At 36.8% G+C, this 14,405-nt stretch overlaps 1 protein-coding gene across 1 annotated transcript; it reads right to left on the reverse strand.

Annotated features, from left to right (window-relative positions):
• Nucleotides 1-8,624: 8,624 nt before the first annotated feature.
• Nucleotides 8,625-10,299, reverse strand: SST (somatostatin). The gene is made up of 2 exons (XM_053458531.1): nt 10,092-10,299; nt 8,625-9,000 (listed from the first exon to the last, which is right to left on the reverse strand). Exons 1-2 carry the CDS (start codon nt 10,224-10,226, stop codon nt 8,788-8,790), a joined length of 348 nt encoding a protein of 115 aa, XP_053314506.1. The 5' UTR covers nt 10,227-10,299; the 3' UTR covers nt 8,625-8,787.
• Nucleotides 10,300-14,405: the final 4,106 nt, after the last annotated feature.

The following is a 14,405-nucleotide window of genomic DNA, read 5'->3' on the forward strand; positions in this document are numbered from 1 at the left end:
TAACTCATATGAATGTGCTTGTTTTTGTAGTTACTTATGTATACTAATGTTTATGTGGCGTGTCTTTTTAGAGATCTTGTTTTAGACTTCCAGAAATGCATGTCTGATCTCCTCCAGAAATAACACTACACTTAGGCCGAGTAGAAACGAGCTTTTAGTTCACTGTTCTGAAGCACTTCACCAATTAGGGCTGTCTCTGTAAATACAGCACTTTCAAGCTTATCTGCTAATATTTTAAAGCCTCATTAAAACTTAAGTGCTTTCTTCCATTTTCCATATTCCTGAACACCTTTCCATAGAGAGCTTTCTTCATTAGGGTTAATTGTTAACTAGGAGAGGAGAAACTTTCAAAATGGCAATTCATTTTTACTTCTTTAATTGAATTAGTAAGCTCAATGTGTTCCATTTAACCAGGAAGGAAGCTTGACTCAGATGCTATGCCAAATAAAGTCAATATTTATTAATGTTAATGTGTGTTGGATGTAATTACCTCAAACCGTAGAGATTAAAAAATGTCCATGGCAGTCAACAAATATTTTTAGCAGAGGAAAGATACTGACAGTACACTTCTAATTTATTATTTCAGCATTAAAATCGGGATCGCACAATAGAAATAAAATACACAGAAACGTTTTACATGGTTTCATAGTCATTCATACAAGAGATCTTTAAAAAAGCCTAAATTCTTTAAAAAGCCTAAATTCTTTAGATATTTAAAATGCACTCTTCCGGCTAATTCTATCCACAAGTGTAGCAGTCTGCATTAGAAGAGGGAAGGGAATGTTCTTTATGATGCAGGGGCTTTAATTGGGTACCGTAGACTGACTCTACAGATTACTGTCAGAAAACAGCAGATTCGCAATCAGTAGTTTCTATCCGATGAAGAGACAGTGATCACCATGATCCATTTTCCTGAGAACATATCCATATTATTGGGAAATAAAATCTAAAGTTTACCATGTTACTGTTACTACTGTACACAATGTTTGTGTACACTTTATTACCACTTGTGGCAGGAGTAATTAAAACACCCTTTAGTCTCCCCTAGGACAGCACCCACCAATGCCCACCTATTTAAATAAATAACATATCTTTGTTTTTATGTCCTCTTTTTGCACGGAGGTAACAGCAGAGGCAGGGAACTAATGATACTATGCATTTCAAGCTACACAAAGCTAATCATAAGCCTATGACGTTACACTGCTTTCAGTCCTCTGTACTCAAATGTCTTTAACATTGTAACCAAATATACATGTTTTTATTATTGACTATTAAAAATGTTTATATACATTTGATTTAAGTACAATTGCATATAGAAACGTAGAAAGTGACAGCAGAAAAGAACCATTCGGCCCATATAGTTAATATATTTCGCTCTGCTCTCCAAAGCAAGGAAGCAGCGTTTAGCTTGGGAACTGCCCTGATAAAAAACATTGCACGTCCCTTGAGGTAGAATAAGGGCCACTGACAATTTTCCAGTTGTAAATGTGCCAGGGCTAATACTTGTTCTTGGACCCCTTAGCAGAAACTGCATCACCCATGTGTCAATCAGGATTTGTTATTAACTTCTTGCTGTAGAGATACTCCAAGGTTGGCTCATACTTCAGATGGTAAGTGTTAATCTGCATATCATCAAAAACTCTTGATTTTGTAAAAAGCAAAAAATTAAAAAATTAAAACATTTTGAAGTACATTGCTTAAGGATATGTTTTGGTATTTTATGGAAATTGCATGTCACCGGACTTGCTGTATATGTACTTTGGATTTACTAATCATTGTGTAATTATTGTATTACATAATTTGCTCTGGAATTCACTACCCATCACACTGATGCTGAAACTGTGTCCCAGTTCCAAAGACAACAATGTAACCTATTTGTTCAGGCAAGTAAAGAATCTGTTGCACAACTTCTCCTTGTATAGTTGTTTTTGTATGCAGGGTGATTAACAGTGCGGTGATTCCTTTATGTTTTTTTCTTTTCTCATCTGTCTATGGAAGTTTAACAAGTTTCCTCACCAGGTACCCTATCAAACCATCCAGCTGCAATGCGAGGGCTAATGAAATTCCTGCTGTGCTTGTGATTGAGGGAAAAGAAAAAGCAGTATTCGCTTATTCAAATCCTGACAACATCAATAGCTATGTTACTTCACACTGAACGGATGCAGCTTGAGGAAGAAACCGTCAGAAGTACTGCAGGGTTTATGGATTAGCAGATGTATATGTAACATGAGTTATTATTATTATTATTAGTAGTAGTAGTATTAGCATTATTGTTCCATTTTAGGAGAGTCGTTACATGGCTAATATCGAAGGTTTATAATATAAGTATTTGTCCATTCCAGTGGCACACAATTTTTAGCTCCTGGGTGGTTTGGCTACAACTCCAATGTACTGTTTTTGAACACTTAGACTCATGGTTTTTCAAAAAAGGTGCTAAATCTAGTGCCGTCTAAAGGGTGTTGTGGTATCCTTAACATGAACGCAAGTCAATAACTATATATGTGGCATACATTTTCACAATCACACAAGAATCAGAAAAGAATCAAAATACCGTATTGGGTACTAAAAGACAAACTGCGCATCTAAGCTGTATCAGGTAGCTGTAGATTGGCTACAATTTGTCGGTTTGTTTAAATACAACGACAGTGATCAGCAATCACAAAAAGGGACTGTAGCTACTGTATCTATTCAGGCATGGAGTATGCATAGTGGGCCAATCAGGATGTTTGAGAGGACTACAGTATTCAGGACTGGAAGGAAATCCTTCAATGAGCAGCAACAAGTATATACTATTTGAAGAAAGTAGAGGAAAAATAGGTGCAAGCATCTAGTGTGAAAGTGTTCCTGCAGGCATGTTGCATTTTGAAAATGATTGTCCAATTGATATGTTTCCAGGGCACAGTGAAGCTAATAAACATAGTGGCCTAATAAGCAAAAAGGCATAACACTGAGGACAGTTTTTTTCTTTACAGGCATTAATAGGTCACGTGGGCAGCTATTAGGTGGAGGCTTTCCTCACTAGCAGTAGACATCAGGACAGAAACTTGTCAGGACTCATGAAGCCTTCTGGTCTGTAAGAATGTACTAAAAGACTGTGTGGGTCTCCAAGAGCACACACACACGCACTTACATAAGGAATGTGGCTCCTTTCCCCTATTTAGACAGGGTAATACACAAAGAATTTTTTTTTAAAATGGGTTCCTTGAAAATATGGCCCCAATACCAACATATGTTGTTAAACAAAAGAGTTCTTCTTGTATTACTACGAATGGTGGTCTGACTGATCCATGGATAGCAGGAGCTATCCATACGAGGGACTGACTGGTGATTCCTCAAACAGGGGTACCCAGCCTTGGGTACGGTGACCCTGTAACACATGGTTGGATGAGTTTGGTGTAAAATAACTTGACTGGCCATACACAGAGTCCTGACCTCAGGCCCATCGAACACCTTTGGGATGAACTGGAATGGAGATTGCGAGCCAGGCTTCTCATCCAACATCAGCGCCTGACCTCACAAATGCTCTACTGAATAAATGGGCAGAGATTCCCGCAGAAACAGTCCAAAATCTTGTAGAACGCCTTCCTAGAAGAGTGGAGGATGTTATAGCTGCAAAGGGGGGACCAACTACATATTAATGTCTATGTATTTAGAATGCAATGTCATCAAAGTCCCTGTTGGTGTAATGGTCTGGTGTCCCGATACTTTTATCCATATAGTGTGTGTGTTTGTATATACTGTGTATATATACAGTATATATACATATTTATACATATATATATATATATATATATATATATATATACTGTGTATATATATATATTTATACATATAATTTATTTTCAAATAATCTAACAGCAAGAGAGATAGATAGATAGATAGATAGATAGATAGATAGATAGATAGATAGATAGATAGATAGATAAACTGTAATGTGAAATGAATTAATGAAAATATGACTATAACTGACCAGAATCACCTTGCTTTCTGTGTAACTAACAACATCCACAGGGCAGTTATGACATGTAACCCTGTGACTTTGCCTGCAGAGAAACTGACGCATTATGCATCCCCATGCCCTGCATAAGCAGTAACAAGCATCGCTAATGGTTTACTGGTGACTGACCTGAGATCCCCCATTCCCAATTAGGTAAGTAAAAGAAAAAAAGATATATTAGGCATGCCCTGGATATGTTGGATTATGGTCAAGTCAAAGGCAAATGAATGTCCCAATTATGTATTGTATGGCCCCTAGTCCTAATAATTATTATTAAACCCCCAAAAATGACAAATAACTATGATTTTCCATGACAACCCCATGGGACAGAGTGCAGTAGCCCCAAACATACAGAATAAAGCTGTGTTCCAGAGCCGTGTTGGAATTTATAATATTCTGTTATCATGAATTAACATATTTCTTATAAATGTAATCATTTCAAGCTAATATGAGAGACATTTTGAGAATGTAATTGCAATGAAAATGCCTTCACCACAGAGAGGGTAATTCAGTTAGTTAGTCAACTATCAGAAAGATCAAAGCAGATAAACAAAATATATTTAATGGTAGAAATATATATATATATATATATATATATGTGCCCTCCACTAATATTGACACCCTTGACAATATTACTGCATGTCTCCAAGTGTTCCTCATCCTTGTTTTAAGATTTCTATCTGCAACAAGCCATGGTACCGGCAGAGACACGAAAGCACAGGTTTTGATGTATGATTTTACTGTGGGTATATATGTAATATATATACACAAATATATGCTATTACAAATGTTTGTGTTTTGGTTAATGAATATTAAACTGATATTATAATACTAAGGAAGTTATCTTTAAATCCAGCATGTACAAATATTTTGCATATCTGTGGATTTGTTTCTTATAGAAGCTTTTAAGTGCTTTATCGTTCTGATTCTATATTTAATAAAATATATGTTTTTGAATAAAACATCCAGTAGTCTATTCTTGTGAATTTACAAGTTAGCATATTTCATATTGAGAAGTTTAAACAATTCTTGCACAATTCCTGATTTTTGAGTACATGTATAATATATGCGATTGCAGCAATCCTCAAATAACCTGAAGCAAAGTTTTGTATTTTATTGTTTTGTGGTTTTTTGGCAGACGCACACTCATCCCTCTGCTGAACTCTCTGAAACATTTCAGTAGCATGTAGTGAAGTGAGTTTTGCTTCATCTCTTCTTCAGCTCAACAGCCCTGCCTCCTGCAAGATGACAAGATAATTCTTTGGTTTTAGTAATTATATCCAGTGCCCTACACTGCCGAGAATTAATTGCCTTTAAAAACAAGCTATTTGGATAAAAAGCTGCTCCAGCTTCATAGCATGTGTTATAGCGGATAATGATTTGAAATACTCATTATCTTACAAGTCTCCTTAGTGAGGTTCACAGGGTGGAAGCGAAGCTTCCGGTCTCAGTGACATGATGACCCAGCTTAAAGATTCAATTCTCTTCTTCCCAGAGGGGCCTACAATGTGTTGTGCTTCTTAGGCAAATGACTTACTGCAGCAAAACAAGCTGCGCCAACCCGAAACACATTATATGACACAGTTTGAAGTAGTAATGGCGTATTCTTGTGCAAATTTCTCTGACACTACAGAAGAGAAGGCTGAGCTGACCCCACATAATGCTTAGTTATCGTGTTAAGAATCTGTGAAATTCAATCTGATGATTTAACTCTGCATTACGTTACGGCAACTCAGACCTAGATTTTTTTTCTAGAGGGGGGGTATACTCCCCACCTTTCTCCTCTACCATCTCAATACCTCCTTACCTCATCCCCATTGCCCAGATTTTTTGGCTCAGGGAAGGGTTTTCCTATTGGTAACTGGCAACTGTTAGTTACCCATTTATAAGAAACATTTTATGACCGTGGTAGTAGTAGGTAACAGACCGGCATGTACCTGCGCAACATGAGAACTTTAGTTTACAACAGCTGGGGTGGTAAAGATTAGCCACAACTACCCCAGTCTAGCTTGCAAGCTTAGAAGACTTATTGTAACCCCACCCCCAAAGTCAGCCATCCAATGAGAATCATGAGATGTGCATTCCGTAACAGCTGCCGTGCAGGAATTTATAATTATATAAAAACAAAAGAATACTCAGCCTGCCTTAGATGGGATTGTGGAGTAATTAGTAGATCTACTAATTAATAATGAAAAATCATAGTTGATTTGGGGGGAGAATTTGTTTTACCAATGTGAATATTGGGGATACCATGTATGATTATTCTTTGTGTTCCCTCATGATACCTAAGACTTTCCATGTTGATCCAGACCACAGTATCATGTCATATTCAGCTCTTTGAGATAAACCTTATGATGAATACTCAGTAACAATAAAATCCAGACGCTATACGCCTGTGATCTTGATTCATTATATTTTCATTATTTAGAATGACCTATTCAGTGTTAATACAATAGATTCTTTTATATTTATCAATTTAAAACAATATGTAAAAAACAGAATTATTTTTTTCTGGCTATTGCATTTAAAACAATCAATACTTGATTTAACTGATTTTTTTTAACAGGGGAGGATATTGGATTAGTCTCATTTGAGTTACTACGACACCGGGTCCCCGGCAATGTTCAGTGCCCCAATGCAAGCTTGTACCGCAATCCACATGCTTGACCCAGTATGCAGTGCTACCGAGTAGTTTAGGTTGCCTTGTGGATAATAAAACTAACCTCAGAACCTCTTCAATTTGGGCCTAATGACACATACTCTCTCCTTTTAATCATTTCATGGATATTGTGAAGCAACCACCTATCTATGAGAGGAAGGGTACAGTCATAAACTGCAGTTTCTGGCAGATGAACATATCCTACAATATATTGCGTCAGAGTGGATACAAACAACGCATTTCAATCTACATTTATGGTTATTTATTCCAATCCATTCCATTAAGATGTTCTCTGTCTTCCTGGCATTTAAACAGATTTTATGAGCAATGTAAACCACTTTTACATTAGTGAATGACCCCTCTGGTGATGAAGAGGGTAACATAAATGTATACAGGAGCGTTCTTATTTAGGCTTTTTAGCATAAAACCTGTAGTTTTGCATATAAAAAGGCTGAACTACCTAAGTTTTCACACACAATGGGCATATCTACCTAATGCTGCCTATCTGATGACAAATAATGATACCAAATGGGACTTTTGAATAATAAGATGGCTAAGATGCTAAATATCTCAGCCTGCTGGCATTTATGTTACTGAGAAATACTGATATATGCTTCCGTGCACGAAATAAGCGTAGGAATAAAGCACTTTGAAGGCAAATGAAATGCTAATTTCGTAAACATCTTAGCAGAGCTTAGTTGTTTACAGAACTTTTAAGAATGTTAAGACTGGTAAATCAAGGAATAAATATACAGGAACAGCGCCATGGAATTACTTGTTGACCATCTGCAGGCATGGAGAAACGGTGTACTTGGTCTTCCTCATATCTGGTCCAAGGAACATATAAATACGGGTAAGAATCTAGGGAATGAGTAAAATTGAAGGTATCTAAGACTGAGGAGGCAAATGAGGCTGGAAATTCATAAATGAGACAAGTGGAAATAAGGAAAACCATGAAAGTCGGAAACTGAGAGATAATGCTTATTCCACTGGAATAGATGCCCACAAATGAAACAAATGCCTGTATCTGCACAGCTTAACTGCCATTTGAAAAAGGTAGGATGTTTTTTTTAAAAGTGCCTATTCCCTGCCATCGGCCATTCATACTCAGTTTACACTAAGTATATTCATAACTATGATTATTACTCTTGGAAGACCTAAAGATGATTTTGCCTGCAGCCAGCTGGTATGCAAGAAAAAAACTCTTGTGATCACACAGCGGGAATAACGCAGAATACTAAAAGGGTTATTCAAAGTCATTTGTTTCTAAATAGAAGTCATTACGCAGAGAGAGTAAAACAAGCAGATTGAAAAGAGGTTCAAGACACATATTATATGCAGCAATTAGATCATTAAGGTCTTTATTTTGCCTTTGAAGAGCGCACGAGAACAGATCTATCCGAAGAATATAATATTATAATGCTATTAACAAAATAGGATTAGTCAGTTTTACACATACACAGTTTGATTGCTTAAACAATATAAGTTGATTACTGCGTCTTCTTTATATCTCAGTGCGCTAGCATGTGTGCAAGTTACTTGCTACGAAAGACAGTACTTACATACACAACATTGAACTGAATAACAGCATTCTCCTTTCTTTCAGTGAAAGCACATTGCAAATCATTATCGGGGGAGGCAGATCTTTGTAGAGTGTGTGAGTGAATGTGAGCGTGTGTACTAGAATGAGTGATCTTGGGTGTAAGTGCATAAGACATTGTATGTCACTGTGCACGTGTGTTCGTCTGACAATTTGGATGCACATAATGTAAACACGCTCATGCTAATTGAATATGCCTTAATACATTTGTTTTTCTTTCCACTTTGTGTCCTGTCAATGACCAACGATAAAATTTGTAGTTTGAAACAAACTTTATTGCAGCAAAGAATTAAAAATAGTACATCCGTGTGAAACGCAGAGTGCATATCAGAAGAGCTTTCGAAAAATCACAACCCAGGCAAACCATGTACAATTTCAACTAAAAGTTTTATTAAACAATTCCAAATCAACATTTTTATTCACCATAACTGTGTGTTATTTACAGTCTCCGGCTCCTGTGGTGAAGGCTTTTGCTTGGGATATAGGGAGTAGGAAAATAAAGGGCCAGAAGGAAGGGAAAAGGGGTGGAAGCTAACAGGACGTGAACGTTTTCCAGAAGAAGTTTTTGCATCCAGCTTTGCGTTCTCTAGGTGGCAAGACTGGACTGGAATTCGCAGATCTTTCAAGTTCCAATCTAACTTCATCTTGCTCAGCACCTCTGGGCAGATCTTCTGAATCAAATGCATCATTTTCTGTCTGGGATGGTTCTGATAGCAATTCTGCCAGGAAATACTTAGCCAGCTCCTGTTACCAAAGGAATAGAAGGTTGAGATGTTGGTTATAATTATTAAAGGAACCTGGTTGGAAATGTCAGCAAAGTGTAGAGGAATAAAATGTGCTTTTTAAGTGTACAATTCACATTTATAAAACCTTTTATTCTCCCATCACATTCAGCGGGACTGCTAGAAGTTGATACGGGATAAAAGCGTCTTTAACATTAAGTTTAGTTTTATTGGTAATACGGCAGCAGCAGGGTTTTCTTCAGCATAATACTCTTGTCAGCTGAATGGTTATTGCGGATCTCTACAGTCCTAACACGATTTCTTTCTTCCTTCCAAATAAATTTTACAATAAGAAATATTTCATTTTATTTCATATTATATTTCTATTTATTTCACTTGTAGTTTGGCAGTTTAATAAATTGCATCCATTAACTATGTAAATATTATTTATTATTATCATTTTTTTTAAATTACTCCTGGCAAACATCTCCATGATTCTGAATGGTCCATCTAAATATATAAAGATATAAGACCAGAACGCTTATATTTATAGTGCACATGTAAATATAAAGACATGTTCAGAATTTGGTGGATTAGCAATCTAAACTATACTAAGCAGCAATTACACTTAAAGTCTTTATCAAGGTGCAAACCTTGTATGTGAGCTGAAGTGGCTGCTTTCCATTCAGCACCTTGGACAGCTCTATACTTTCCCTATTCTGTCCAAGGCTTTTTTGGAGCATCTCTCATGGGGTCAGAGACAGAGACTCACAGGCTTGGTAAAATACTTTTTGGGATGTTTGCAGAAAACACCATCTGAATGTAATATGATTTCATAGAGTTAATTAAAGTACTATTATATTAAATCAGATTGTATATCTACCTACAAAAGTTCCATGAAACATATATATATATATATATATATATATATATATATATATATATATATATATACACACACACATACATATACATACACACACATACATACATAAATATATACATTATACACAAAATAAAATGTATATATATATAAACAAATGACATAAATCTATGCTTTAATCGTGTGCTGTAAATGCATGATACCCATAGAGATAAAGCGAGGGTCTTTACCTGTTTGCCTGCTGCTGCCAGTGACTTCTGGAGGAACTGGCGTAGCCTCGGGTCTGTAGGGGCAGCTGAGATGGAGCTCACAGCCAGGGCCAGGGAGAGTAAGGTGAGGGCACAGCGCACACGGCAGGACTGCATGTCTTCAATGACTTCTCCAAGCTCAGCGCAGAGACAACTGTTATCAGCTCTAAGGAACCTGCTGTTTCTTCTGCTTCTGGGATCTCCTAAGACCCCTTTTTAAATTCTACCTATGACGTCAGCAAAGGAAGTGCCCCCTTCCTCCCCCCTCCCGTCTCCCTGAGATAACCACCACTTTTACGCACCATTACCCCTGAGTAGATAAATCACCAAAACCACCGAGATGAGATTAAAAAAGATCAGAAAAGCTTTTTTTTTTGTTCTTCTTACTAATTTCTGTGGCTTTCATTATGTATGTACTGTATGCATAACCGTATTTAGGTATTTGGATCAATAAAGGGATTACACATCTTGCCGGGTCATTTAACCTGATCGATGCCAGTGTCGTCGTGACCAGGTCCTGTCATTCCACTGTCACTTGAGAATGTATTGTTGAGTATGTAGTGAATTCTTTCTGTGGTTTTAACCTTTTGTTTCTTTCATTATTTACGAATTGCGTCTTTTCTTTTAATGTTAATACCCCAGGCTGATTGTCATTGTCACCACGAATTTCTCATCTAATCCTACTTTGCAGAAGGGGTATTTTAACACTAGGAGCAATACATGGGTTGGCATGGCTTTGAAAACTGCCCAGTGTTACCATTTAACCATGTGCATGATGGTATTAACCCTTGAGCGTCCTGACACTTGCTGCGCTATTATTACAATCGAGTTAAATCGTCAAGATTCGAAAAAAGATGCCGAACCGTATTCCCAACTTTTTGGACATCCTCTGTGTTGTTTTTAACCAGTTAACCTTTTCTTTTTTAAGTTAAAATGAGTCAGACTCAAATTTTTACAATAATAACAGAATCGTATATACAGATCTATCTCATCTTATGCCAATTTATGCCCTTGTAGCAGTCATGCTATTAGTGCCTTTTGAAGAAATTAAACGTTTTGAATAGGTAGATCGTATTTGTTTTCCCCTCCTCTGGCATACAGAGGGTTAAAGACCATTGATGAGTTTTGAAAAGCTGGAACTTAGATCTTAACTAGAGCACAGAAACATCAATAAGGAATACAAGACAACTCTTCGGATGAACAAGCTTAATTGCTTTCTTACATTTAAAGAATGCAAATTGGAAATTGGTATTTTACCGATTTGGGTGTTAAAAAAAAGATTCTGTACTATTCTGATGATCTTGAAATAGCACAGGGCTGAGATCAGAGCTTTAACTGAAAACTTGGACTCACGTAGAATGAATCGATCTTTGACCCAACTTTTTCCACATTACAAGTTGAGAATAACTGGGAATGCAAGATTTGAAATAAAATGGTATTTTTGTGTTTCGTAGGAAACAATTTCATTTGCTATAAATGATAAATAATCCTTCTTCTTGATCGAGATCTATGTAAACCGGTGTCACTCATAAATATTTGTCCTAGAATGAATGGATTATTTTGATATGCTACATTCGATCACATTGTAACAACCCATGAATCCACGTACATTATCGATGCAGAGATGCTGAATATGTATAAGCCCCTGTAATATGTTTTTTATATATATATATATATTTCAAGTTCTAAAGATAAGGTAGCATGACCCTGATGTTTGGTTGTTGGTTTGGGTTTTTTTTTTGGGGGGGGGGGTTAAATGTGTAATCACCAATATCTTTATATTTTAAATAAAATACAATATAAAAAATAATCATTAAGTGCATTTCACTTATGGATCAGGCTCTACAGACATGTCCTCTCTCACCTCTACAATCTGAGATAAGCTTTAAGAGTTCCCTAAGGGAAGTGAGTCCATAATCAAGATGCAGAGCAACGTGCAATCAAACAAAGGTGAAAGGCAAGTGACATCAGGAGCCAGAAAGGGGGTCTAATTAGACAGAGGACTACATGTCATGTCAGGGTGGTACATCCTGTGGGTCCAGGCTGACAATTCAAATATTTGAATCAATGACAGGTGTGTAATTTTAAGATTAGACTTTCCTGGCTCATGTACCATCATGGTAAAATGCACACCTGGACTTTAAGCACTCAGCATCATGCATAACCTGCCGTATGCCCAATGCTCTAATCTGATTTAAACCATGAAACTTGTATATGGCCAGGGGTCTCATTTAAGTACTGCACAGAGCATAGCATTGCAGCTGTGGTAGGTGTTTGAACCATTCCCTGCCTCAGGGTCAAGTGCCTCATCTAGTTAAAAAGGGGCTGTGAGGCTGATACCATTACAGCTCCAAGTTGCCCAGAGACTACAATTAAATTTTCCATTAGTGACCTATTAGGAAACGTTTACTTGGATGCTGCTGGTCCTTGCATATATAATATTTAACCAGAGTGACCATAAATACCCTACTGTATTCAGTAGAACACGAGATCTGCAGTAAAAAAATATTGAAATATATTTAATAAATATACTTAATGAAAAACAAGCATAAAAAATTAACCCTAGCAAAGAAAGACTGCAAGTGCCACTCTTCTCAGCCTGTCAGCTGGATAATAGCTCAATATTTCTTGCTTTGGTGGCAAAGCATAAGAAGTCCTATCTAAATAAAGGGGATGATTGGGTGCTCTTTCTGGGCTTTACATACATTTCTGGGTCATTTTGGGGAATTGCTGAACAGTCACATACTCCAATGTCTGGACAAGGTCCCTGCAGATAGAGGTCTCATTAATATGCTATCACCGCCAGATGTTCAGTTCACAAGGCATGTTAGGATACTATGTACAACAGGAGAATCTGAAGATATAATCAGTCTTGAGCTTTTATCGGGTCATAGATCAAGACCATGAGGCAGATGAACCAAGCTGATATTTATTGTTCTACCTTTATAGAAAAACGAATTGATAAATATATTTTGGCTAAGCAAAGCAATACTATAGCAATCACTGCAAGCAGTAAGTGTGGTGTGGTCCTATGCTGCTGTCTTTCTATATGACCAATACTCAATGTCAGTACTTAATAAATCCTGGCTTATTGTGGATAGTGTGTGAGTTCTTTTAAAGAGGAACGATCAACTAAATTACAAAAAAAAAAAGTTGAATGGATAAGGCAATAGTTAAGTGACAAGAGACAGTAGGTTGTGGTTAAAGGAGTATATTCGGGGTCTTGCTACTAGTGGTGTTTCAGGGATTAGAATTGGAATTGAAACATAAAATGGGGGCTTAAATGTAAGCAGGAAATGCAATAAAGTATTGGAGAAAGCATGTAGGGTTGTATAGCTAGAGATGGCTCCACCACTTCACAGATATCTGGTCAGACCTCAACTGGAATATGGCATACAGTTCCAGAGACTCCATCTTCAGAATGCTATTGACATTATGGAGGAAGTTCAGACATGGACTAGTTAATGGTAAATGGTTTGCAGGATAAAACTTATTAGGAAAGGCTAAAGTATCTCAATATGTATAGCATGGAGTGGAGATGTGATAGAAACCTTCAAATACTTAAATGGGTTTAAAAAAGTACAGAAGGAAAGGGTTTTTCAAATGAGAAGAAATGTTAGAACAAGAGGTCATAATGTAAAACTAGTCAGTGGCTTACATGTAACATAAGAAAATGTTGCTTTATGGAGCGGGTGGTAGATAAATGGAACAACCTCCTATCAGAAATGGTAGAGGTTTATATGGTAAGGGAATTTTAAATATACCTGAATCTAAGACAAAACCAAGGACACATTAAGGTCTTTATATCAGAAAAATGTGCAGACTCGATGGGCTGAGTGGTTCTTAGCTGCCGTCAAATTCTATGTTTCTATGTAACATTGTCCAATACACTAGATTCTATTACCTGATTTAATGGGACAGTGTTTTCCTCACTGATCCCATTTATTCACTTACCAAATATTATTTTACCTAGAAAACACAACATTATTACCTTACCAGCAGATGCTACCCATGTCTAGTAGTTTCTTTCCTAGTAGCAGGTTTCAGCATTGAACCCTGTTTGCTTAAATTATGTACAGTGGTCCAGTAGCCCACTGAGAAGGTTAATGTGCCATCCAACCAAAATAAGCAGATCCAATCAGGTTTCACATGGCAATTTTCTACTGTGTAAAGGGGGGATTGGAAAGCTGATAGATCTCATACAAAGGAATAGTCATTAAAATGACATTCTTGTTCCCTTAAAATGTTTCCCTGTTTTTTTGTTTTATTTTTTCCTCGCATTTTATTTTCTGGGAT

Source organism: Spea bombifrons, chromosome 3, assembly GCF_027358695.1.
Source record: "Spea bombifrons isolate aSpeBom1 chromosome 3, aSpeBom1.2.pri, whole genome shotgun sequence".
Lineage (NCBI taxonomy): Eukaryota > Metazoa > Chordata > Amphibia > Anura > Pelobatidae > Spea > Spea bombifrons.

Bases quoted from the DNA above. Each gene is read 5' to 3' on its own strand.
- SST (XM_053458531.1), bottom strand. From the start codon at position 10,226: ATGCAGTCCTGCCGTGTGCGCTGTGCCCTCACCTTACTCTCCCTGGCC. The intron at 9,001-10,091 runs GTAAAGACCCTC...CTTTGGTAACAG, and splicing joins TGGCAGCAGCAGGCAAACAG to GAGCTGGCTAAGTATTTCCT.